This window comes from Chenopodium quinoa, unplaced genomic scaffold, assembly GCF_001683475.1.
Source record: "Chenopodium quinoa cultivar QQ74 unplaced genomic scaffold, ASM168347v1, whole genome shotgun sequence".
Lineage (NCBI taxonomy): Eukaryota > Viridiplantae > Streptophyta > Magnoliopsida > Caryophyllales > Amaranthaceae > Chenopodium > Chenopodium quinoa.
This window is the reverse complement of record NW_018743574.1, coordinates 4592779-4615508: the sequence shown is the minus strand read 5'-3', so window position 1 is coordinate 4615508 and position 22730 is coordinate 4592779. Positions and strand designations below refer to the sequence as shown.

The 22730-nt window shown below is 35.4% G+C and overlaps 3 protein-coding genes across 3 annotated transcripts; 1 reads left to right on the top strand and 2 right to left on the bottom strand.

Annotated features, from left to right (window-relative positions):
- Window positions 1-783: 783 nt before the first annotated feature.
- LOC110682565 (PKS-NRPS hybrid synthetase CHGG_01239-like) lies at window positions 784-2964 on the bottom strand. Its single transcript, XM_021858921.1, has 3 exons — window positions 2780-2964; window positions 1682-2667; window positions 784-1592 (listed from the first exon to the last, which is right to left on the bottom strand). The coding sequence occupies exons 1-3, from the start codon at window positions 2962-2964 to the stop codon at window positions 940-942; spliced, it is 1824 nt and encodes a 607-aa protein (XP_021714613.1). The 3' UTR covers window positions 784-939.
- Window positions 2965-4691: 1727 nt separating this feature from the next.
- On the top strand, window positions 4692-9942 carry LOC110682197 (TPR repeat-containing thioredoxin TTL1-like). The gene is made up of 7 exons (XM_021858462.1): window positions 4692-6449; window positions 6559-6754; window positions 6878-7050; window positions 8132-8465; window positions 8942-9149; window positions 9245-9345; window positions 9501-9942. The coding sequence occupies exons 1-7, from the start codon at window positions 5386-5388 to the stop codon at window positions 9651-9653; spliced, it is 2229 nt and encodes a 742-aa protein (XP_021714154.1). The 5' UTR covers window positions 4692-5385; the 3' UTR covers window positions 9654-9942.
- Window positions 9943-11282: 1340 nt separating this feature from the next.
- Window positions 11283-12280, bottom strand: LOC110682196 (PLAT domain-containing protein 3-like). Its single transcript, XM_021858461.1, has 2 exons — window positions 12075-12280; window positions 11283-11982 (listed from the first exon to the last, which is right to left on the bottom strand). Exons 1-2 carry the CDS (start codon window positions 12144-12146, stop codon window positions 11515-11517), a joined length of 540 nt encoding a protein of 179 aa, XP_021714153.1. The 5' UTR covers window positions 12147-12280; the 3' UTR covers window positions 11283-11514.
- Between the last annotated feature and the right edge of the window lie 10450 nt (window positions 12281-22730).

The window sequence follows — 22730 nt, the reverse complement described above, 5'->3', positions numbered from 1 at the left end:
GAACCAATCTCCTACCCAAGTTGAGTTCAGCGAGCTAGGCTGATTTATTTTCAGGCTTGTTAAAGTGACATACAAAGTACTTTATTTCTTTTTTTTTTTTTAAAAAAAAAGCTTGGTGAGGTTTCCATCCAAGTGAGCCAATCCCACTTTTGGGATTAAGACTTTGATTGATTGATTGAGATTTCCATCCAAGTGAGCCAACATTTTGTTGCCGATTGTTGATAGTTTAAACTTACATAATATTAGTCGTGTATTTTATACGCTTCACCTTGACAATGTTGGAATGTACCTTTCTTAAGGTGCAACATTTATATCTTGCAAATATGGAGTAATTTTTTAGTATAGGTGTTTTCTTACCTTATGCCATATACAACTAAAGAGAATTATTCTCGTGAGCAAATGATGAAAATGGTAAGAAATCATATTGCACTAATTGCACAGATACTCTCCATAGTGTGAAGGTTTCTGGGTGTTGTTATTTGTCGCTCCCATTTTACCGGGTAACGCTCCCTTTTTTTCTTGAAATTCCAATTTTACCCCTAATATATAAATACGGTTTTTTCCTTCCCGACCAACATTTCTCACTTCTTTACTTCTCTCTCTAACTCTCTAAAACAATTTTTTTTAAAAAAAAAAAATTCAAAAATTGTTCTTCATTTTTTAAAAAAACAACAATCATCATAAACACAAAAGAAAATGGGTGATTCGAGGCGGATTAGGCTGAGATTCGGAGGGAGGACCTTCGGCGGCGCTGGTGGTGGCGGCGGCGGCGATGGTGGAGACGAGGTATTTTTTATTTTTTTAATTTCGGATCTTTTGGAACTTCCGCCCAAAATTTCCGGAAGTTCCATGGAGGATCCGCCTGGAATTTCCGGATCTACAACACAAAATTAAAAGATAAATTATTAGTAAAGCTATAAGTATTAAGTTTACATATTTTTATATTAAATATAGAATTTTAGTATTACCTGGTTTTGGGTCACCATCACGTTGAGTGTGTTGACGATTCGCATGCTCGAAATAGCTACGATCACGCTTGGTGTTATTTCTTTTCGGTCGACCACGAGTGTTAAGGTTGATATGTGGTTCTTCAAGGTGTGAATGATCTGGATGTAGCTCCTCTTCAATGATTCGCGTTACATTTCGGCGTACGGCCGGGTCACTTTCCATGACTTCGTCGATTAGGGACCGAAAATGTGCAGCCTCCTCGGTCGAATCATTTACCACTTCAGGAATGTTAACACCATCACCAATAACCAGTATCTTCCAGAAAGAATGAATTTGGCTGCTATACAATCCTGTCTGTGCAACTATCGAATCATGTATCTGGCAAGCACATGGAAGACCATGGGTCAGACGCATAGCACATCCACACCGTTCATGGACCTGGTAACTCAAATCCCGCATCCTTTTCGTCTCGTTATCCAGAACTTTCAAGCAATGTTGAGACACTTTGCCATTTATACGTGACAGTGGCAACTGTCTGTACATCTGACCAATTTTAGACCTTGATGCCTCCAAGTCATTACGAATTTGTATGATGCGATTATCGATATGACAATGGACTCGGGCCCATACGGTATCCAAAGCACCTGCCAGTGATTCTAATTAGTAAATTCAAATACAATTATAATTACAATTATGTAACAACGAGAACAACTAATAAAATAATACAACTAACCTGTGGATGATTCTAACCAAGTTTTCACTACTGAATGTTGACTCTCAACTCTGCAGTTGGTGGTGTTACCAAAATGAAGAACCTGGTTCGTCCAAAATTTCACAAATTTCTCCTTATGACAAAGCCAAGTTCTCTGAACATACTGAATCACTTCCGGATATTTTCCCCACCTCACTTGCATGGCAGTTAGAGCACGATCATACTCCGCCTGTGTTGTTGCATTCACGATTTTGAACCATCTCCCAGCTCTAAAACTGACACCAACCGTCTTGTTTGCAAACATCTTCGTCACCTTAGCCTCCACATCTCTGTTGATGTGCCATAGACAGAGTAAATGTGACGTCCCTGGAAAGACTTCTCTCAAAGCCGCACATAGCCCAAGATCACGGTCTGAAATAAATACAGATGGCTCTTTATCAATCCCAATCAACTCCCTTAATCTCTGCAACACCCACCGATAGCTAGCCGTGCACTCGTCGCGCATGAAAACATATCCAACTAGAAAATTCTGGTTTGTCGGTGTCACGCCTACTAAGAAAGGCATGTTATATCGATTGGTCTTGTAAGTAGAATCCATACCTATGACATGTGGGTATGTGCGGAGTATGTTGACCATGATCGGGTGCACCATAAATGCATGTTGCAAAACGTTGTGATCATCGTTCGTGAACCAGTAAATGTATTTACTCTCTCTCGCCAGATGAAGAAATTGCTGAACAACTCCTCTTCCTTCGGACATTTCCATCCTGAAGTCATTTCGGCAATTGTAAATGTGTCGGATGTTTGGATGATCATCAGGAAATTGCTCGGCAATAGTGGACATGATGTTACGGGGAGCAACCTTGGACTTTGTCATGTCCCGCACAACCTGTTTTGCACCCGGACTCAATCCGCTCACTTTACGGTGACCCTCTGGGTACACAATCATTGGGTGGTTATGTGTCCCGGTGTGATCATTTTTCGCAATGATCTTCCAACTTTCGGTGCTGACATCATAATATATCTTGATGTAGAATGGACAACCATTAGCTTTGGTTTTGGTGTCCTTCCTTATTGCGTTCTCCAAATCTCTCGGCTTGCTCCTTCGTGACCGATCACATCGCAAATACCGATACGTCCGACCATCTCTGGTTTTTGGTATAAGACGATTTCACCAATATAAATCCCAATTTTATGGAAAAACCATCAGCCCATGTAACAGCATCGTCAAATGTAGGGAAAAACGTATCGGTGACAAAATTCTCACTATAATTCACACCGTCACCGCCTTCCTCAGATTCCATATCCTATACAAATTAAACAAAACATGCTTTATGTCAAAATAATAATAATAAAAACAAAAATAATAATAATAATTATAATAAAAATAATAAAAACAATACTACTACTACTACTAATAATAATAATAATAACAATACTAATAACAATACTAATAATAATAACAACAAATACAAAACAATAACAATATTAATGATAATAAAAAATTATAACAACAACTACAAAACAATTTATAAGACCATAACATTAATTAATAAATAAAAAATAATAATAATAACAATAATAATAATAATAATATTAAAATTAAAATTATATTTCTACTAATTAATAATAACAATATCAACAACAACAATAAAAATAACAACAACAACAATAATAATATCAACTACAACAACAACAACAATAATATCAACGTATTACTAATAATAACAATAATAATAATAATAATAATGAAACAAAAAATAAACATATTACTAATAATCATATTAATACAACAAAATTACATTAATTATCAAATACTAAATCACAACAATAATCACAAGACCACGAAAAAAAAATACATAAAAAAAAAAAACTTAATAAACATAAAAAATTAAATAAACGTACTTAACATTTTTAAAAAAAAATTAATAGGGACATCCGCCTAAAATTTCCGGATGTACCATGGAACATCCGGATTTTTTAGGCGGATCCCATCTTCCGCTTGAAATTTCCGGATGTTCCATGGTACATCCGGAAATTTTAGGCGGATGTACCTAGGACATCCGGAAATTTTAGGCGGATGTCCTAATTACCGAAAATAAAAAAAAAAACTTACAGAATGATCCGACGCATTCTCCGGCGTACGTATGTTCCACTCGCCGTCCATGGCCCAAGACCCGTCGGAAAATTTAACGATTTTTGAAAATAGAAAATTTAGGTGGTTGTGGGGACCGATTTGGTTGCAAGGTCGTGGGGACCGATTTTGGGAAGCTCGGGACAGCAATGTCGTGAAGTGAGGGGACCGTTTCATGTATTGTGTCCAAATGGGGAACAAGGTCATTTTTATAACCCAAATTGCATAAAGGGCATAGTGGTCCATTCAAGTTAAAAAGGGAGCGTTACCTGGTAATTTGGGAGCGACAAATAGCAGTGGAGTAGTGTGAAATCTCGTGTGCTCTAATCTTGAAATTGTTAAGTATGTGGCCAGGTGAAGATAATTATCAGATTAGCTGATTACACGTCATATGTGATAAGAAATTTTTTTTATAAGGTAATACACGTCATATTTGATTGGGATTTGAATTTCCAGCTGGAAAATAAAAATAGAACATTAACTAGGATTTTATTGCCTTTTACTGAAGTAGTACAGTCTGAAACTGCTATGTGTCCTTAAAAAAAAAATAATGCTACTCCGTATGTTCTTGCACATTAATTTATGGTTCAAAAATTACTAATGACTTTAATATACTTTGTATTACGGCAAAAATTATTACAAAGTACCGAGTATATTTTTTATTGAAAATGAGCCATAAAAAAAAACTGCTGTAGGTTTTTAAAAATTATTTTTACTTGTATTTGACAGCTCTTTGAGAGAAATCATATAGTAAAGGAGCTAGTAATCATATCTGGAGTTAATATAAAATTTACGTAATTACGTCTTCCTTTTTCTCCCTCCAATCTTTTTTAATAAAGTATTTTCCTATATTTTCTGTGTGTAATTTGAGGACAACAAGGACTCAATGCCAAAAATTATGGGGTTGTTTTTTCTTAATTTGTTTATTAAATTTAAAAGAAATATACATTGGTTTCTAAAAATCTAGAGATCCTGATTATCCCCAAATGACCTGGTCTCCTAGCTTTTCTCCTTCCCATCCACCAACTCCAAATTTTTTTTTTTTTCCAAATGGAAATTAAGTTGACAAGTGAGGAAAAATAATTTGGAAAAAAAGGAAAAATAAAATAAACATTTTATATTAAAAAAAATCCTTCAAGTAAAAAACTTTTTTAGCAAAATCTTTGAAATAATTATTTTATTATTTATTCAAAACATAAGTTGGCTCCCACCTTCTTTTCCCCCTCCTCTTTCTTTCTCTCTCCAGCATTGCATTGTCAATGTTTGGTTGAATATCTTGAACAAAGAATAAAAAGGGTGATCAAATTAGGAGAAAATCAAAGGTAATAAGTTTGGCATTTTTGGTCTCATCTCTTTTTTGTATGATAAAATGAGATGATTGATGATAACATAAAATGAACAGCCCTGCTTTGTAAGGGAGGGTGGGTTTTTTTTTTTTTTTTTTTTTTTTCCCTCATCCTTTTCATTTTTGAAACTTTCAATTTCGTTTTTACAATTTCACATGCATGGATGCTGGAAATTCTTCCTGGAGTAGGCTGAAATAGATGGTGTTTGATTCGGAAAATCGTCGGGAATAAGTCATCGTTGTTACATGTTGTTTGGCAAAAAATCAAGGGAAAACATGAGCAGTGGCGCGTCATCACCAGATCAGAAGAAATCAGGGTGTGGGCTGCTGGGGGCTGTTTTTGGAGGAACAAAAAAGTTTTGGCCTAGAAGAACTACGTCAACGGGTTCCCTTCCTAGCCAACATGGTAGCCTCAATGACGTAGACAGCCCCAAGAGAATTCCGAGTGTTGGCCACAATTCCAAGAAGAGACGAGGCAGTTTTGATGACCTTGATGCTAACAGCAGCGTCTCCTCTCAACCTTCCTCTAGCCGCGGTGGCCCTAAACCTCAACAAAAATGCCCTCCTGTTCGATTGCAACAGCAGCAACATCAGCAGCAACAGCAACAGCAACATCATGTTAGAAGACCATCCTCAAATGACACAAGTGTAGTGCAAGCTTCAAGAAGCCTGACACCAACACAGAATCAGAATCGAAGTAATGGTCATAATACAAAGAAGATGCCTCCAAAGGAAGCATTGGGGATATCCGGTGAGTTAGAGATGATGATAGCCGAGCACCAGAAGGGTAGAGGAGGTATTAATCTTGTCCGAGCTTCATCTGGCAATGTGATGGTCCATAGTAGTTTAGGTAACTTGAGGCAGCCTGGGGGATCCCCTTATACATATACAAAACCAGCCTCCAATGGCAAGCCAGAAGAACATCAAGCACCTAAAAATGTTATAAACTTTTCATCAAAATATTCGAATAGTGGGATGGGGAACATTGTGAACAAGAAGCAGATAGAAAACGGGGAGAAAGCAACAGGTGGGACTTCTCTATGTCGAGCATTGTCTTGTAGGATGGACCCTGAGGAGTTAAAGATATTGGGGAATGAAGATTATAAGAATGGCAACTTTGCAGAAGCCTTAGCTTTGTATGAGCGAGCCATTGATTTGGACCCCTCCAAGGCTTCCTACAGGAGTAATAAGAGTGCTGCTTTGACAGCCCTAGGGCGGCTTCTTGAGGCTGTTTTTGAGTGCAGAGAAGCCATTGTTATAGAGCCCAATTACCACAGGGCTCACCATCGTTTGGCTAATCTTTATCTAAGGTACATAATTACAATGTCACTTTATTCACCGAACTACATCAGCCATAAGATTGGTTCTATTCTACTCTTGGATATGTTTTCATGTAAAAACCTGTACGATTTTTTTCAGATTAGGAGAAGCAGAAAAGGCTACTTATCACTTCAAACGAGCCGGGCCAGAAGCCGACCCAGATACAATGAGTAAAGCAAAGCTTGTTCTAGGACACATGAAGAAGTGTGAGGAGGCTAAGAGGTTGAAGGATTGGCACACCGTGCTCAGAGAATCTGGGAATACCATAGCTGCAGGAGCAGATTCTGCACCTATGGTTAGTATCTTTTGCATTGTGTGACTAGTTATTTGTTCAACATAAGCGTAATATATACAAATTTCAAATACTGCTATTTAAGTTATTGACATTGCTGATGTTTTTTTGTTTACTTGAACAAAGATATTTGCGTTACAAGCTGAGGCATATCTAAAGCTCCATCGGCCTCAAGATGCCGTAACAACATGGGAAAACGGTCCAGATTTTGATATGGATCAGTGTACTAAGTTCTATGGCTCTGCAGGGAATGCTATGTTATTGTTGATCAGGGCTCAGGTTGACATGGTTGCAGGAAGGTTAGTCTGTCCCATTAAAAAATATTGTCAAATCTTGATTGTCGTTTTTTGTTTCCCTCTTCAGGCATTGCTAGTATATAAGTAAATGTAATTACAAACGAGGGGTAAAAGAATGATTTAATTTAACCATAAAAGTCAATTAGTAGCATTAATTAGTTGATAGCATGATGATTTTGCTAAAAATGTACTGTAAGACAGCTCAAAATGTTGGTTGAAGATAGGGGGTTAACTGTACATTACTCTAGTAATCCCAACCAATTACACCAACTATGCTTTTAAAAACTGCTTTAGGTGAATTCGTCGTGTGCATTATTTCTTATTTAATGTGTTCTACTTACAAACTTGTCAACCAAGATTAGCAAGCTTCTAATTCAAAATAAATAAATAAATTCGTCATTGTCAAATCATTTTTTTTCTTTTGATAGTGCATTAGTGCTGTAGAACTTTCTGTCATACTGGGGGCGGTTAATCTTTGTTACTATTGTTTTAATCCAATATTCACTCCTGTCCTAATCTTAGATATTGTTAACTTAAATAAACATCCAGTCATGTCTTACCATTTGCGTGCTGATATACTATTCTTTTGCTTTTCTTTTTTTGAGATTATTTACTCTCTAGTCCACCACTATACCAAGAAGTTAATTTCACTGATTCTTTTCTAAGTTAAGTAAAAAGTCTAATAGTGTGCCATTTTTATGATATATAAGCAGGGCCTACAATCATGCTTGGCTATGGTTGGACTCTTTGCAAATTAATCTTAATTGACTATTCTTATTGAACACTTGTTAAAGAATGGCTCTCATGTTATGTGACATGTATGATCTAAGCTCTCCTGATAACCTTGAAGGATCAAACTTTTAGTTATAATGTCATATTAGGTTGTGGGCACAAACTCAAAATTTCTCATTTCTGTGGAATTTTGTCATTATTTTAATGTTTCATAATACAGCCTGATTTGGCTGTTAATACAGGCACACGACAAGTTTTTCTTCATTTCTGAATTCAGACTGTATTTATGGGAAATTCTTAATCTTCATAGTGTAAGAAAGAGTAGTTTTTAAACTCTTAAAGGGGATTGCAGGTTTGATGATGCAATGGAAGCAATTCAACATGCAGGTAGATTAGACCCGTCCAACAGAGAGGTGGGTGTAGTGACTCGAAGGGCTCGAGCTGTGTCCAATGCTCGAGCTCGTGGGAATGACTTGTTCAAAGAGGGCAGGTTCTCAGAAGCTTGTGTTGCTTATGGTCAAGGACTTGAGCATGACCCACAAAATTCAGTCTTGCTTTGCAACCGAGCAGCTTGTCGTGCCAAACTCAGGCAGTTTGAGAAAGCAATAGAGGACTGTACTGCTGCACTTAACGCACGTCCCTCTTATACCAAGGCTAGACTAAGAAGAGCCGACTGTAATATCAAGGTATATGGTTTTTCTTTTCTGATGCAATCCCATTAGAGTGCTAGTTAACTATGCTTCCTTTTTTTTTTAATGTTATGTTCAAGAATAATGAAAAAGTAGCAAATGTTTGCATACTTTCGTCCACTTTTTACTTTCAGCAATCCTTTTTATTGATTGTCTTCCTTTGGGCATAAAAACTGTTCTAGATTAGTTTGGGAAAGGCTCTTTCCTGGCAATCCCTTAACTGGTTGCTATTGTCGTTTATCCTTAATAGATGATGCATACTACCTGTTTTGTTTTAACACTTGCCTGATTAGTTGAATAATTGACACATTGAAGAAGAATAATGCTCACGTAATCCAGTCATATGGAATTTACCATGTTTCATTCCAACACAAGAAGACATCTTTTTGGTGTTTGAGTACTTGAGTGTTACATATCAAAGGACAAAGGCTGTGCATACATGATTAAATTTTGTTTTCTGCAAATATTGTCAGTTGCAAAAATGGGAAGCTGCTGTAAGGGATTATGAAATCCTATTCCAAGAATCACCGGGAGACGAGGACATGGCAAAGGCGTTTTTTAAGGTAGAGGTGCAGCTCAAGAAACAGCAGGGAGAAGATGTGTCAAACTTGAAATTTGGAAATGACAGTCTAGTTAAAATCCAAAGTGACGAACACTTCAAAAGTGTGACATCCTGGCCTGGTTGGTAAACTAACTATTATTTAGTGTTCCTGATTATATATTGAAGTTCATAATATATGCTTAACAATTTGTATATATGATGGATCATTATGCAGGTCTTTCAGTGGCCTTGTTCTGCAATAAGCCAGGCGAGAGACAAACACTGCAATTCATTGAACAACTCTGCAAGATATACCAAACCGTAAAATTTCTCAAGGTCGGTCTCAAATTTTGATTGGTTGATGTTACTCTTTTGAAACTTAGGGCCAAGTCAGACACTCAGTTTTTATTAGTTAAAGTATGCGCCCATATAGGCCATATTGCACAAACTGCCAATGATCATCTGAATTTCAATCTTTGCTTTACATTCAGGTCGAAGTTGAAGATTACCAAAGCTTGGTGAAATCCGAGGTTGTTGGCTCATTGCCAGCCTTCAAGATATACCAAAGTGGTTCGAGGGTTAAAGAAATCCGTGGAGAAGAGCATGAGTCCTTAGAGTGCTCAATCAAAGAGTATACAAGCTAGCATACATGAGAAAAGCATTGTAGAGAAAGTTCGTCATTCTTTCATTAATTTATAATTTTTCTTTTTTTCTGGCTATATTATAGTGCCTGGTTGGAGTGTCAAGAAAAGTTTAGTTTCTTAAGATACAGCTTTCCATGACTAGGGTAACAAATATGGCAGGAAGGAAAAGAAAGGAGGGAACTGCAGGGCAATCTGAATCATTTTGTTTCAATTTAGATTTGATCCTGTTAATTTGCCAGCTTACACAGCAAATATCTGTATCAGTTCATTTTGTGGGATGACTTTTGCAGAAAATAAAAAAGATATACTTTGTGAACTCCATGTATTTTGTAAGATGAAGTTTAGGGTAAAGTGTAAAACCATCTTATATTAATCATATTGCGAGACACAGAATGTCACGAGTGCTCTTATAAAAAGTAATTCCTAAAGGAATTAGAAGGCGGGATTAGTATGATTTAAAAATGGCAAAACTTAGTATGAGGCGGTCTTATAAAAACCTAACATGAGACATGTTGACAAAAGAATAATACGAAGTAATTTGTATAGAACTTACCCATGGGCCATGGTGTTCAATCTTCATTGAGTCTCTATTGTCATTTTCTAATGGGTCTGGACTCTGGGCTAGAGCAACCATAGGCCATAAGAATTGGATAGTGAAGTTTTTGATGGTTATGTAGATATTGTAATGCCAAGTGCCAAGAAAAGATTGAAGGGTTACTACTAAAGTACTAATACAAGTATAAATTATGACATTATGTCCTTTACTTGTATAATATCCTGGATTTGATGTGAAATTTCATCCTTTTCGGTCAGTTTTTTGTAAAAAATCATGGATCGTTGCTCATTAAAAATTTTAGATGGATACTGATATCAATAACCATCTTGAATTCTTGATCGTGATAGGCTGATTGGTTACTTGCCTAATTTCCAAACAGAATTTGATTACATTATATTGGACTAAATTACTTTGTTTTGTAGTTGAATTGCACTCTTCATGTAATAACTTCAGATATTGTAAGGCTTACCACTTCTCGCACTCTTATGTGTTCCTTCGTATGACCGGTATGACGCGTATCTATTTATCTAATTATTACTCGTAGATTACAAGAGTTGTTCAGAGTTCAGAGTTCAGACTACAGATTAGTTCACCAGTTCATACTCCTAAGTCGTTATAGATGAAACAACAATCTGAGGCATCCTCACTGTTGAACAAGAATTCGTAAAATGGACTTAAAACTTTATTACGGAGTATATTAGTCCCACCATTATACAATTACTTGAATTAAAGTTTTGTCCGACCCATTTTCCGCTTCTCTTCAAGCTAACAAATCAGACAATTGATCATGTTTTTCAATGGACCCATTCCTATTACACTATTAGTCAAAGATACATCATGATTAACCTGAGTTGTCACTTGAGATGATCCACCTCATTTTATTTGTTTTCGCCAAATTTATCATTGTTCTTGGATAGTTGGATGTAGTAGTTAACCTGATTTCAGATGTGAAATGTCAATACTCAATTACTCTGTTTTAACTTGCTTAATTACACATTGTCTAATCAAGTTTGGTTGTTCAATCTTAAAGATAAAATCAATAATCTTAAAAATACATCAAAATAGACGACAAATTTGAATAGAAGCAGCAAGTAACATGGTAAGTCTTTCCAACTATACAACATTTTTTTTTTTTTTTTTTTTTGACCCATCCAACTATACAACATTATAATGAAATCAAGCAAATAATCAACAAATTCACACAAAAACCCCTCAACAAAACTTTTATTAATATCACAAATAACTTACAAAACCAAGTTAATCTTACCTCAAACTCTCAATCTCATCACAAACCACAAATCTTATTCAAGATGAAGCAACAGATCTCAAAGCAGGAACAACAGCTTGGTTAGACAAAGAAACAGGACAATAATTTCTAGTAGCAGAAAGTTCATAAGGATAAGAATCAGATTTAAGCCATTGCTCAACATCAAACTTCTGTTGTGCGCACTTAACATGGGGCCCAGTAGTTGTAACCTCAACATAGTTACAGTACCAACCATGGTGTGGGCCCGACCCATCGGAGATCACCCTCATGCCACAAACTGGTGCATTCAGACATGGGCCGCGCCCACTGAACACGTCCAAGTTACCCCTCTCGAAGTAGTCGTAGTTTTGGCCCATTAGCCCGCCCCAGCTTTGGATGTCGGTAATTCTAACTCCGTCGCCTTTTTGACCCCACAATTCGAGGCTGATCTTAGAGTCCGTCCCTGCTTTTATGACGGAACCTGTCCTGACGTATATGGTGTACACGCATTCTGATTCGTCGCCAGCCTGTTGTGCAAAAGAAATGAATTTAATTTTTGATTAGAAATGTTTTGGAGAAATTTATCAAATGTAAAATGTGTGATTGGATTTAGACTTACCGATACAGATCGAGCGATCAGAGCTAAGGATAAGAAGATTATTGCGTTTAACAACGCAGGGTTTCTCGCCATTGTTGCTGATGAGTGTTGGCTGTTAATTTCTCTCTCTTCGTTGGTGGGAATAGAGGTGCGATTGATGTTATTTTGATGGATCAGTTTTAGCTCCTTGTGATATGGATACTGACGGGTTAATTATAGCACCTTTTATTATTTAGTGGGATATTGTGTTTTCGTGATAATTGCAACACTTTAATAAGGAGAATAGATCTTTTCTAATTTTATTGTTTTTTTAATGTTGGACCTAGATAATTGGTAGAGAACCGATCAAAATAATAAAGTACTCCAGTATTTTTATATAATCGGAAATAAAAGAGACATTGTTTTCGCACCTCATAATTAAATATGCTACTTCGTATTCATTTTACTCAAATTGCATTCAGTTAAAGTTAATATTTTGCAAATTGCATTTATTTTAAAAAAATTGCAAATTGCAGCCCAAAAATTCTTATAAATCCTAAATTGTAGTCCGATTCAATTTTTTCATCAGGTTATGTGTCGAAAAAATATTCGGTTAAGCTGTTAAAGGTCATTTTACTTCTAAAAGTTCCGAATTGAGCTCAGAATCAGCAGAAAAATAACGTAAGTGTCTCGTTTATACATCAAAAAATAGTTTCCCACATATCGATATATTTTTGTTACGCAAAACGAGGTACTTATGTTATTTTTTTGCAAATTCCGAGCACATTTCGTAACCTTGAAAACTAAAATGGCCGCTAAAATATTGGCCGAATATTTTTTGACATGTAAAACGATGAAAAAATTGAATTAAAATACAATTTACAATTTACAAAATACAAACTTTAAATGGATGCAATTAACACATTTTCTCTTAAATTATTGTCTTGTTAACAAATGCATCACTGTCAACATGTTTTCTTTCTTTTTAAAACTTTTAGTGAGGACAAAAGAACTACACAAATGGTAAATAACAAAAGAAATGTGTATTACAATTTTTCCAACCCCAATTTGTTGGGTTAAGATAAGTGTAAATGATACTCTTTCCATCTCTAATATTTACACCAATTGTAGAAACAAATCAATTACACCAAAGAAGATATGCCTATTACAGTTTTTCTCTATTTGGTGGGTTAAGTATATAATGATACTCCCTCCATCCCTATACCTTATCTTATTTAACTTTTTACGGTTTCAAAACACGTTTTTAAACAACTGTTTTTATAACAATAATACTACGTGTCAATAGAGATGGTAAACGACGAAGGGAATCTGAACAAATCAGTAGAAAGGCCGGCATCATCACGTGAGAGCTGACACGAGTATTACAATTATTATTTGAGACTATCCTCTAATTATAATTAGTACTCGTATTAAATAAAATAGTCATGCTCACCATGATTATCTACTCTATTAATAAGAAAGATCTCGATCCAAATAGGATCATGTGGATCACACATTCACATGAAGAGATTTGTCTGAATGAAAGAAGACAAGTCTACTACAATTAGCATCCAAACAAACAATGGAAACCATTCAAACCAATTACCAAGTCAAATAAGTCATACATCGTGCTTTAGAAATTAGAATTGTACATAACTTTAATTCATAAAATAGGCAACATTGTGAAATTTTGATTTGGCCTTAGCTTTAGGAGGCATTGAAAAAACTATTATCAAGCAATATACTACTTCTATTTCATATTATTTACAACGATTTAACATAAACTAGAGAGAAAAAATATCTAATCGTCGCAAATAATATGAAATTGAGGTAGTATGACTAAGTCCAAATGAACTTACTGCAGAGTGAAAATGGAAAGGCATAGGAGGATGGTTAAGTTGGAGAGGATGTGTTTGGTTGTCATTTGGTATGGTGGATCTTCAGTAAATTATAAGCCCATATCTGATATGGTTCATACCAATACTTTTTTTGTTTTTTGCTTATGATAAATATACTGTAATTGTTAATTTTATACTATTATTTTTTTATTCTATACTGTTATTATTTCAGCGAGATTTTCGACGAAGAAAGAGGGTAAAGAAAAGAGTGTAGTTTTTATTATACTATTATTATTAATTTTATTATGTTAATTGATTTTTACTGTTTTTGTTCCTTAGTATAGACCATACCTGATAGCGGCCCATCACTCCTTGTGGATCTTGATTCGCAAGTTGAAGAATGACTTATTTAAGGGAAACGCTCTGATTACTACTGTTTTATCTATTGGATACTTTGTATTACTTATTCTTTGTACTGCCTTTTTTTCAATAGCGTTTTATCATTTGAGGTTGAACGATATATGTGTTTTGGCTTATCAATAGTATATTAAGTACAGCTGTTAATTCGGGTAAACGAGTCGAGTTTGGATAGGGTAAGAGTGGGTCGGGTCAATTCAGATTAATTCCATAACATAAGAGAGTCGGGTTTGGGTTGGTTCATGCTTGAGTCGGGTCACGTCGGGTCATACTTCTTATTGGGTTTGGGTCGGGTTTAGGTTGGGTTACATTCGGGTCAGGTGAACAATAGGCCAAGTTTAATTCGGGTTTTCACAGGTTGAAACGGGTTAGGGTAATTCTCAAGTTCGAGTCGGGTTCGGTTCAAGTCAATAATTTGCGGGTTAGAATCAGGTTGGGTCATTCTCGGGTTTGAGTCGGGTTCAGTTCAAGTCAATAATTTGCGGGTTATAATCAGGTAGGGTCATTTTCAAGTCGGGTCAATCTCGGGTTCAAGTCGGGTTCGGTTCAAGTCAATAATTTTCAAGTTATAATCAGGTTGGGTCATTTCCAAGTCGGGTCATTCTCGGATTCAAGTCGGGTTATGTTCAAGTAAAAAATTTGCAGGTTACAATCAGGTCGGGTCATTTTCAAGTCAGGTCATATTCGGGCTCAACTAACTATAAATAGATAATTATCATTTTTATCAAGCTAATTATTTCCTTTGACTATAATATATATGGCAATATACTAGGGAACTGTAGTCTATAATTTAAGATGATAATTATCTCCTTTGACCATACAACAAATATACACTATATTTAACTCTTAAATTTGAGGATGACGCTCCTTTCATTTGCTAGCCTGGACCGACTAGGTCTCCCAAGAAAAATACTTTGATCGACAATAATAAGGCATGATCTAAATTGCATTTAAGGTGATTTGAAATTGGGTCAGGAACAATTTGGGTTGAATTTAGGTCGGATCAATAACAAGTCGTGTTAATTTCTAGTCGGGTTAGTAACAGATCGGGTTGAATTTTTGGGTTGGGTAAGTAATAGGTATGGTAAAATTTGGGTTGGGTCAATAACAAATTGGGTTAAATTTGGGTCAAGTTAATAAAAAGTCGGGTTGATTTTGGGTCGGTTTGTAACAGGTTGGGTTAAATTCGGGTCAGGTTATTAGGAACAGGTCGGGTTGAATTCAGGTCAGGTTAGTTACAAGTCTGGATAAATTCAGGTTTTGACAGGTTAAAACGGGTTTGGGTCAATTTCGTTTCAAGTCGGGTTCGATGCTAGTTAATTAAATTGACCGTTGTAAACCGGTAAATCGTGGAAGTTGTATACCAGTAAATTGGGAGTTTAAAAGCAAATTGAATGGATCCACATACCCAATTGGACCCCCGAAGGGTATTAGGGACCATGGTAAACATTTCAACAATTTTTATTTTCGGACAAAAAAAATGTCAAAAAATTCTAAAATTGAAGGCTAATATATCCACACTTTTTGAGAAATTTTTGAGGTTTCGGGGCCCTATTTCGAAAAGTCTTGAAATTCTATGAGATACATTTCGGGGTCATATAATGCCGTTTGTAACCATCTATGATCATTATTTGTTGTCATAAATGTTCGTGGTAGACTTGAATTAATAAAATCTTTGCAAGTTGCAAACCGGTAAATTGGTCGTTTAAAGGCAAATTGGATGGTTTCACCCATTCAATTGGACCCTCGGAGAGTATTAGGGAATATTATAAACAAAAGCAAAAACAATCTCAAAATTGAAGGCTAATATTCACGCACTTTGAGAATTTTTGGAGTCTTCATTGCCCGGTTTCGAAAATTCTAGGAAATACATCTAAGGGTCATATAATGTCGTTTGGAACCATATATGATCATTATTTGTTGTCATAAATATTCATGGTATGCTTGAATTAATGAAATCGGTGTAAGTTGTAAACTAGTAAATTGATCGTTTAAAAATAAATTGGATGGTTCCACCCACCCAATTGGACTCCCGGAGGGTATTAGAGACCACGATAAACATTTCATAAATTTTTATTTTCGGGCAAAAAAAAAGTCAAAAAATCCCAAAATCCACGCTTTTTGAGAAATTTTGGAGGTTTCGGAACCCAGTGTCAAAAAGTCTTGAAATTCTATGGGATACATATCGGGGTCATTTAATGCCGTTTGGAACCTTATATATATGATAATTATTTGTTCTCATAAATGTTCGTGGTTGGCTTGAATTAATGAAATCGGTGCAAGTTGTAAACCGGTAAATTGGTCGTTAAAGGAAAATTGGATGGTTCCACCCACCCAATTGGACTTCCGAAGGGTATTTGGGACCATAGTAAAAATTTCGGAAATTTTTATATCCAGGTGAAAAAAAAGTCAAAAAATTCCAAAATTGAAAGCTAATATCCACGTTTATTGAGAATTTTTGGAGTCTCAGGGCCTGGTTTCGAAAATTCTTGAAATTTTAGGGATTACATCTCGGGGTCATATAATGTCATTTGAAACCATATATGATCATTATTTGTTGTCAATAATGTTCATGGCAGGCTTGAATTAATGAAATCAGTGTAACTTGTAAACCGGTAAATTGATCGTTTAAAGGAAAATTGGTTGGTTCCACCCACCCAATTGGACTCTTGTAGGGTATTAGGGACCATAGTAAACATTTCGCCAATTTTTATTTCCGGGCGAAGAAAAGTAAAAAAATTCCCAAAATTTATATCCACGCTTTTTGAGAATTTTTGGAGTATTCAAGGTCTGGTTTCGAAAATTCTTGAAATTCAAGGGAATAAATCTTGGGATCATATAATGCCATTTGAAATAATATATGATTATTATTTGTTTTCATAAATGCTCGTGGTAAGCTTAAATTAATGAAATCAGTGTAAGTTGTAAAATACTAAATTGGTCGTTAAAGGTAAATTGGATAGTTCCACCCACCCAATTGAACTCCTGGAGGGTATTAGGGACCATGGTAAATATTTTGGCATTTTTATTTCGAGGCGAAAAAAATCAAAAAATTCCAAAATTGAAGGCTAATATTCACGCTTTTTGAGAAATTTTTTGAGTGTTCGGGGCCCAGTGTCGAAAAGTCTTCAAATTCTATGGGATACATATTGGGGTTATATAATGCCCTTTAGAACCATATATGATCATTATTTGTTGTCATAAATGTTCGCGGTAGGCATGAATAATTAATGAAATCGGTGTAAGTTGTAAACTAGTAAATTTGTCGTTTAAAGGAAAATTGGATGGTTCCACCCACCAATTGGACTCCTAGAGGGTATTAGGGACCATGGTAAACATTTCGGCAATTTTTACTTCCGGGCGAAAAATAGTCAAAAATCCAAAATTAAAGGCTATATCCACGCTTTTTTAGCATTGTTTGAGTTTTTAGGCTCGGTTTCAAAAATTCTCGAAATTTTAGGGAATAAATCTCGAGGTCATATAATGTTGTTTGGAACCATATATGATAATAATTTGTGGTCATAAATGTTCGTGGTAGGCTTGAGTTAATGAAATCGATGCAAGTTGTAAAACGGTAAATTGGTCGTTTAAAGGAAAATTGGATGGTTCCACCCACCCAATTGGACTCCCGGAGGGTAATTGGGACCATGGTAAACATTTCGGAAATTTTTATACCCGAGTGAAAAAGTTATAAAAATTTCAAAATTGAAGATTATATCCACGCTTTTTGAGAAATTTTGAAAGTTTCGGGCCCTGTGTCGAAAAGTTTTTAAATTCTATGGGATACTTCTCGAGGTCATATAATTTCGTTTGGAACCATATATGATCATTATTTGTTGTCATAAATGTTCGTGGTTGGCTTGAATTAATGAAATCGGTGTAAGTTTTAAACCTGTAAATAGTTTGTTTAAAGGCAAATTGGATAGTTCCACCCACCCAATTGAACTCCCTGAGGGTATTAGGGATCATGGTAATCATTTCGGCAATTTTTATTTACGGGCGAAAAATAGTCAAAAAAATTCCAAAATTGAAGGTTAATATCCACGCTTTTTGAGAAATTTTTGAGGTTTTAGGGGCGGTGTCGAAATGTATTGAAATTCTAGGGCATAAATATTGAGGTCATATAATGTCGTTTGGAATCATATATGATCATTATTTGTTGTCATAAATGTTCGTGGTTGGCTTGAAATAATGAAATCGGTGAAAGTTGCAAACCGGTAAATTGGTCGTTTAAAGGAAATTTGGATGGTTCCAACCACCTAATTGGACTCCCGGAGGATATTCAGAACCGTAGAAACATTTCGGCAATTATGATTTTCGGGCGAAAAATAGTCAAAAAATTCCAAAATTGGAGGCTAATATCCAAGCTTTTTGAGAAATTTTGAAGATTTTAGGGCTCGGTGTCGAAAAGTCTTGAAATTCTAGGGAATAAATTTCGAGGTCATATAATGCTGTTTGGAATCATATATGATCATTATTTATTGTCATAAATGTTCGTGGTTGGCTTGAATTAATGAAATCCGTGAAAGCTGTAAACCGGTAAATTTATCGTTTAAAGGCAAATTGGATGGTTCCACCCACCCAATGGGACTCCCGGAGGGTATTAGGGACCATGGTAATCATCACGGAAATTTTTATTTCCGGGCGAAAAATAGTCAAAAAATTCTAAAATTGAAGGCTAATATCCACGCTATTTGAGAAATTTTGGAGGTTTCGGGGGCTAGTGTCGAAAAGCATTGAAATTTTATGGGATACTTTTTGGGGTCATATAATGTTGTTTGGAATCATATAAGATCATTATTTGTTATCATAAATGTTCGTGGTAGGCTTGAATTAATGAAATCGGTGAAAATTGTAAACCAGTAAATTTATCATTTAAAGGCAAATTGGATGGTTCCACCCACCCAATTCGACTCCTAGAGATTATTAGGGACCATGGTAAACATTACGGAAATTTTTATTTCCGGGCGAAAAATAGTAAAAAAATTTAAAATTGAAGGCTAATATCCACACTTTTTGAGAGTTTTTTTAGTTTTCAGGACTCGGTTTCGAAAATTCTTCAAATTTTAGGGAATAAATCTCGGAGTTATATAATGTTGTTTGGAACCATATATGATCATAATTTGTTGTCATAAATGTTCGTGGTAGGCTTGAATTTATGAAATCGGTGCAAGTTGTAAACCGGTAAATTGGCCGTTTAAAGGCAAATTGGATGGTTCCACCCACCCAATTTTTCTCTCGGAGGGTATTAGGGGCCATGATTAATGTTTCGGCAATTTTTATCTCCGGGCGAAAAATAGTAAAAAAAATACCAAAATTAAAGGCTAATATCCAAGCTTTTTGAGAAATTTTTGAGGTTTCGAGGCACGGTGTCGAAAAGTCTTGAAATTCTATAGATATACATTGGGGTCATATAATGCCATTTGGAACCATATATGATCATTATTTGTTCGTTTTAGGCTAGAATTAATTAAATAGGTGCAAGTTGTAAATCGGTAAATTTGTCGTTTTAAGCCAAATTGGATGGTTCCAACCATGTAATTAGATTCCCGGAGGGTATTAGGGACTATGGTAAACATTTCAGAAATTTTTATTTTCGGGCGAAAATTAGTCAAAAACTTCCAAAATTAGAGGCTAATATCCACGTTTTTTGAAAAATTTTGGAGGTTTCGGGTCCCGGTGTCGAAAAGTTTTTAAAATTCAAGGGAATAAATCTCGGGGTCATATAATTCCGTTTGGAACCATATATGATCATTATTTGTTATCATAAATGTTCGTGGTTGGCTTGAATAAATGAAATCGGTGCAAGTTGTAAACCGCTAAATTGGTCGTTTAAAGGTAAATTGAATGGTTCCACCCAACCATTTGGACTCCAGGAGGGTTTTAGGGATCATGGTAAACATTTCGGCAATTTTTATTTCCGGGCAAAAATAGTCAAAAAAATCCAATATTGAAGGCTAATATCCATGGTTTTTGAGAATTTTTTGAGTTTTCAGGGTTCGGTTTTGAAAATTCTTGAAATTTTAGGTAATAAATCTCGGAATCATATAATGTTGTTTGGAACCATATATGATCATAATTTGTTGTCATAAATGTTCGTGGTAGGCTTGAATTAATGAAATCAGTAAAAATTGTAAACCGATAAAGTGGTCGTTTAAAGGCAAATTGGATGGTTTCACCCACCCAATTGTACTCCTGGAGGGTATTAGGGACCATGGTTATCGTTTCGGCAATTTTTATATCCGGGCGAAAAATAGTAAAAAAATTCCAAAATAAAAGGCTAATATCCACGCTTTTTGAGAAATTTTGAAGGTTTCGAGGCCCGGTGTCAAAAATTCTTGAAATTATATGGGATACATCTTGGGGTCATTTAATGTCGTTTGGAACCATATATGATCATTATTTTTTGTCATAAATGTTCGTGGTTGGCTTGAATTAATGAAATCGGGGTAAGTTGTAAATCGGTAAATTGGTCGTTTAAAGGCGAATTGAATGGTTCCACCCAACCAATTGGATTCCCGGAGGGTATTATAGATCATGGTAAAATTTCGGCAATTTTTATTTCTAGGCGAAAAATAGTCAAAAATTTTTAAAATTGAAGGCTAATATCCACGCATTTTGAGAAATTTTGGAGGTTTCAGGGCCTGGTGTCGAAAACTCTTGAAATTTTATGGGATACATCTCGGGGTCATATAATGCCATTTGGAACCATATATGATCATGTTTTATCGTCAAAAATGTTCGTGGTTGGTTTGAATGAATAAAATCGTTGTAAGTTGTAAATTGATCGTTTAAAGGCAAATTGGATGGTTGCACCCACCCATTTGGACTCCAGGTGGGTATTAGGGATCATGATAAAAAATTTCGGCGATTTTTAATTCGAGGCGAAAAATTGTCAAAAAATTCCAAAATTGAAGGATAACATCCACGCTTTTTGAGAAATTTTGGAGGTTTAAGGGCTCGGTGTCGAAAATTCTAGAAATTCTCTAGTATACATCTCGGGGTCATAAAATGCCGTTTGAAACCATATATGATCATTATTTGTAGTCATAAATGTTCCTGGTTGGCTTGAATTAATGAAATCGGTGTAAGTTGTAAATCGTTAGTCGTTTAAATGTAGATTGGATGGTTCCACCCACCCATTTGGAATCCCGGAGGGTATTAGGGATCATGGTAAACATTTAGGAAATTTTTATTTAAGGGTGAAAAATAGTCAAAAAAATTTCAAAATTGAAGGCTATCCACGCTTTTTGAGAAATTTTGGAGGTTTCAAGGCCCGGTGTCGAAAAGTCTTGAAATTCTATGGGATACATCTTGAGGTGATATAATGCCGTTTAAAACCATATATGATCATTATTTGTTGTCATAAATGTTCGTGATTGGCTAGAATTAATGAAATTAGTGTAAGTTGTAAATCGGTAAATTGGTTGTTTAAAGGCGAATTGAATGGATCCACCCACCCAATTAGACTCCCGGAGGGTATTAGGGATCATGGTAAATATTTCGACAATTTTTATTTCCTGGCGAAAAATAGTCTAAAAATTCCAAAATTAAAGGCTAAAATCCACATTTTTTTAGAAATTTTGGAGGTTTCAGGGCCCGGTATAGAAAAGTCTTTAAATTCTATGGGATATATCTTGAAGTCATATAATGCCGTTTGGAACCATATATGATCATTATTTTTTGTCATAAATGTTCGTGGTTGGCTTGAATTAATGAAATCAGTGTAAATTGTAAATTGGTAAATTGGTTGTTTAAAGGAGAATTAAATGGTTCCACACACCCAATTAGACTCTCGGAGTGTATTAGGGATCATGGTAAACATTTCTGCAATTTTTATTTCCGGGATAAAATAGTCAAAAAATTCCAAAATTGAAGGCTAATATCCACGCTTTTTGAGAAATTTTGGAGGTTTCAGGGCCCGGTGTCGAAAAGTATTGAAATTCTATGGGATTTATCTTGAGGTCATATAATACCGTTTGAAACCATTTATGATCATTATTTGTTGCCATAAATATTCGTGGTTGACTTGAATTAATGAAATAAGAGTAAGTTGTAAATCGGTAAATTGGTCATTTAAAGGCAAATTGAATGGTTCCACCAACCTAATTGGACTCCCGGAGGGTATTAGGGATCATGGTAAACATTTTGGCAATTTTCATTTCTGGGCGAAAAATAGTCAAAAAATTCCAAAATTGAAGGCTAAAATCAACGATTTTGGAGAAATTTTGGAAGTTTCAAGACCCTGTGTCGAAAAGTCTTGAAATTCTATGAGATACATATCGAGGTCATATAATGTCGTTTGGAACTATATATGATCATTATTTGTTTTCATAAATGTTCGTGGTTTGCTTGAATTAATGAAATCGGTGTAAGTTGTAAATCGATAAATTGGTCGTTTCATGGCGAATTGAATGGTTCCACCCACCCAATTAGACTCCCG

Coding starts and splice junctions, on each gene's coding strand:
- LOC110682565 (XM_021858921.1), bottom strand. CDS start 2,964: ATGGAATCTGAGGAAGGCGGTGACGGTGTGAATTATAGTGAGAATTTT. Junction 2,668..2,779: donor GACGTATCGGTATTTGCGAT/GTGATCGGTCAC, acceptor TTATGATGTCAG/CACCGAAAGTTGGAAGATCA. Junction 1,593..1,681: donor TTGGTTAGAATCATCCACAG/GTTAGTTGTATT, acceptor AATCACTGGCAG/GTGCTTTGGATACCGTATGG.
- LOC110682197 (XM_021858462.1), top strand. CDS start 5,386: ATGTTGTTTGGCAAAAAATCAAGGGAAAACATGAGCAGTGGCGCGTCA. Junction 6,450..6,558: donor TTGGCTAATCTTTATCTAAG/GTACATAATTAC, acceptor GATTTTTTTCAG/ATTAGGAGAAGCAGAAAAGG. Junction 9,346..9,500: donor AAACCGTAAAATTTCTCAAG/GTCGGTCTCAAA, acceptor CTTTACATTCAG/GTCGAAGTTGAAGATTACCA.
- LOC110682196 (XM_021858461.1), bottom strand. CDS start 12,146: ATGGCGAGAAACCCTGCGTTGTTAAACGCAATAATCTTCTTATCCTTA. Junction 11,983..12,074: donor TGATCGCTCGATCTGTATCG/GTAAGTCTAAAT, acceptor TTTGCACAACAG/GCTGGCGACGAATCAGAATG.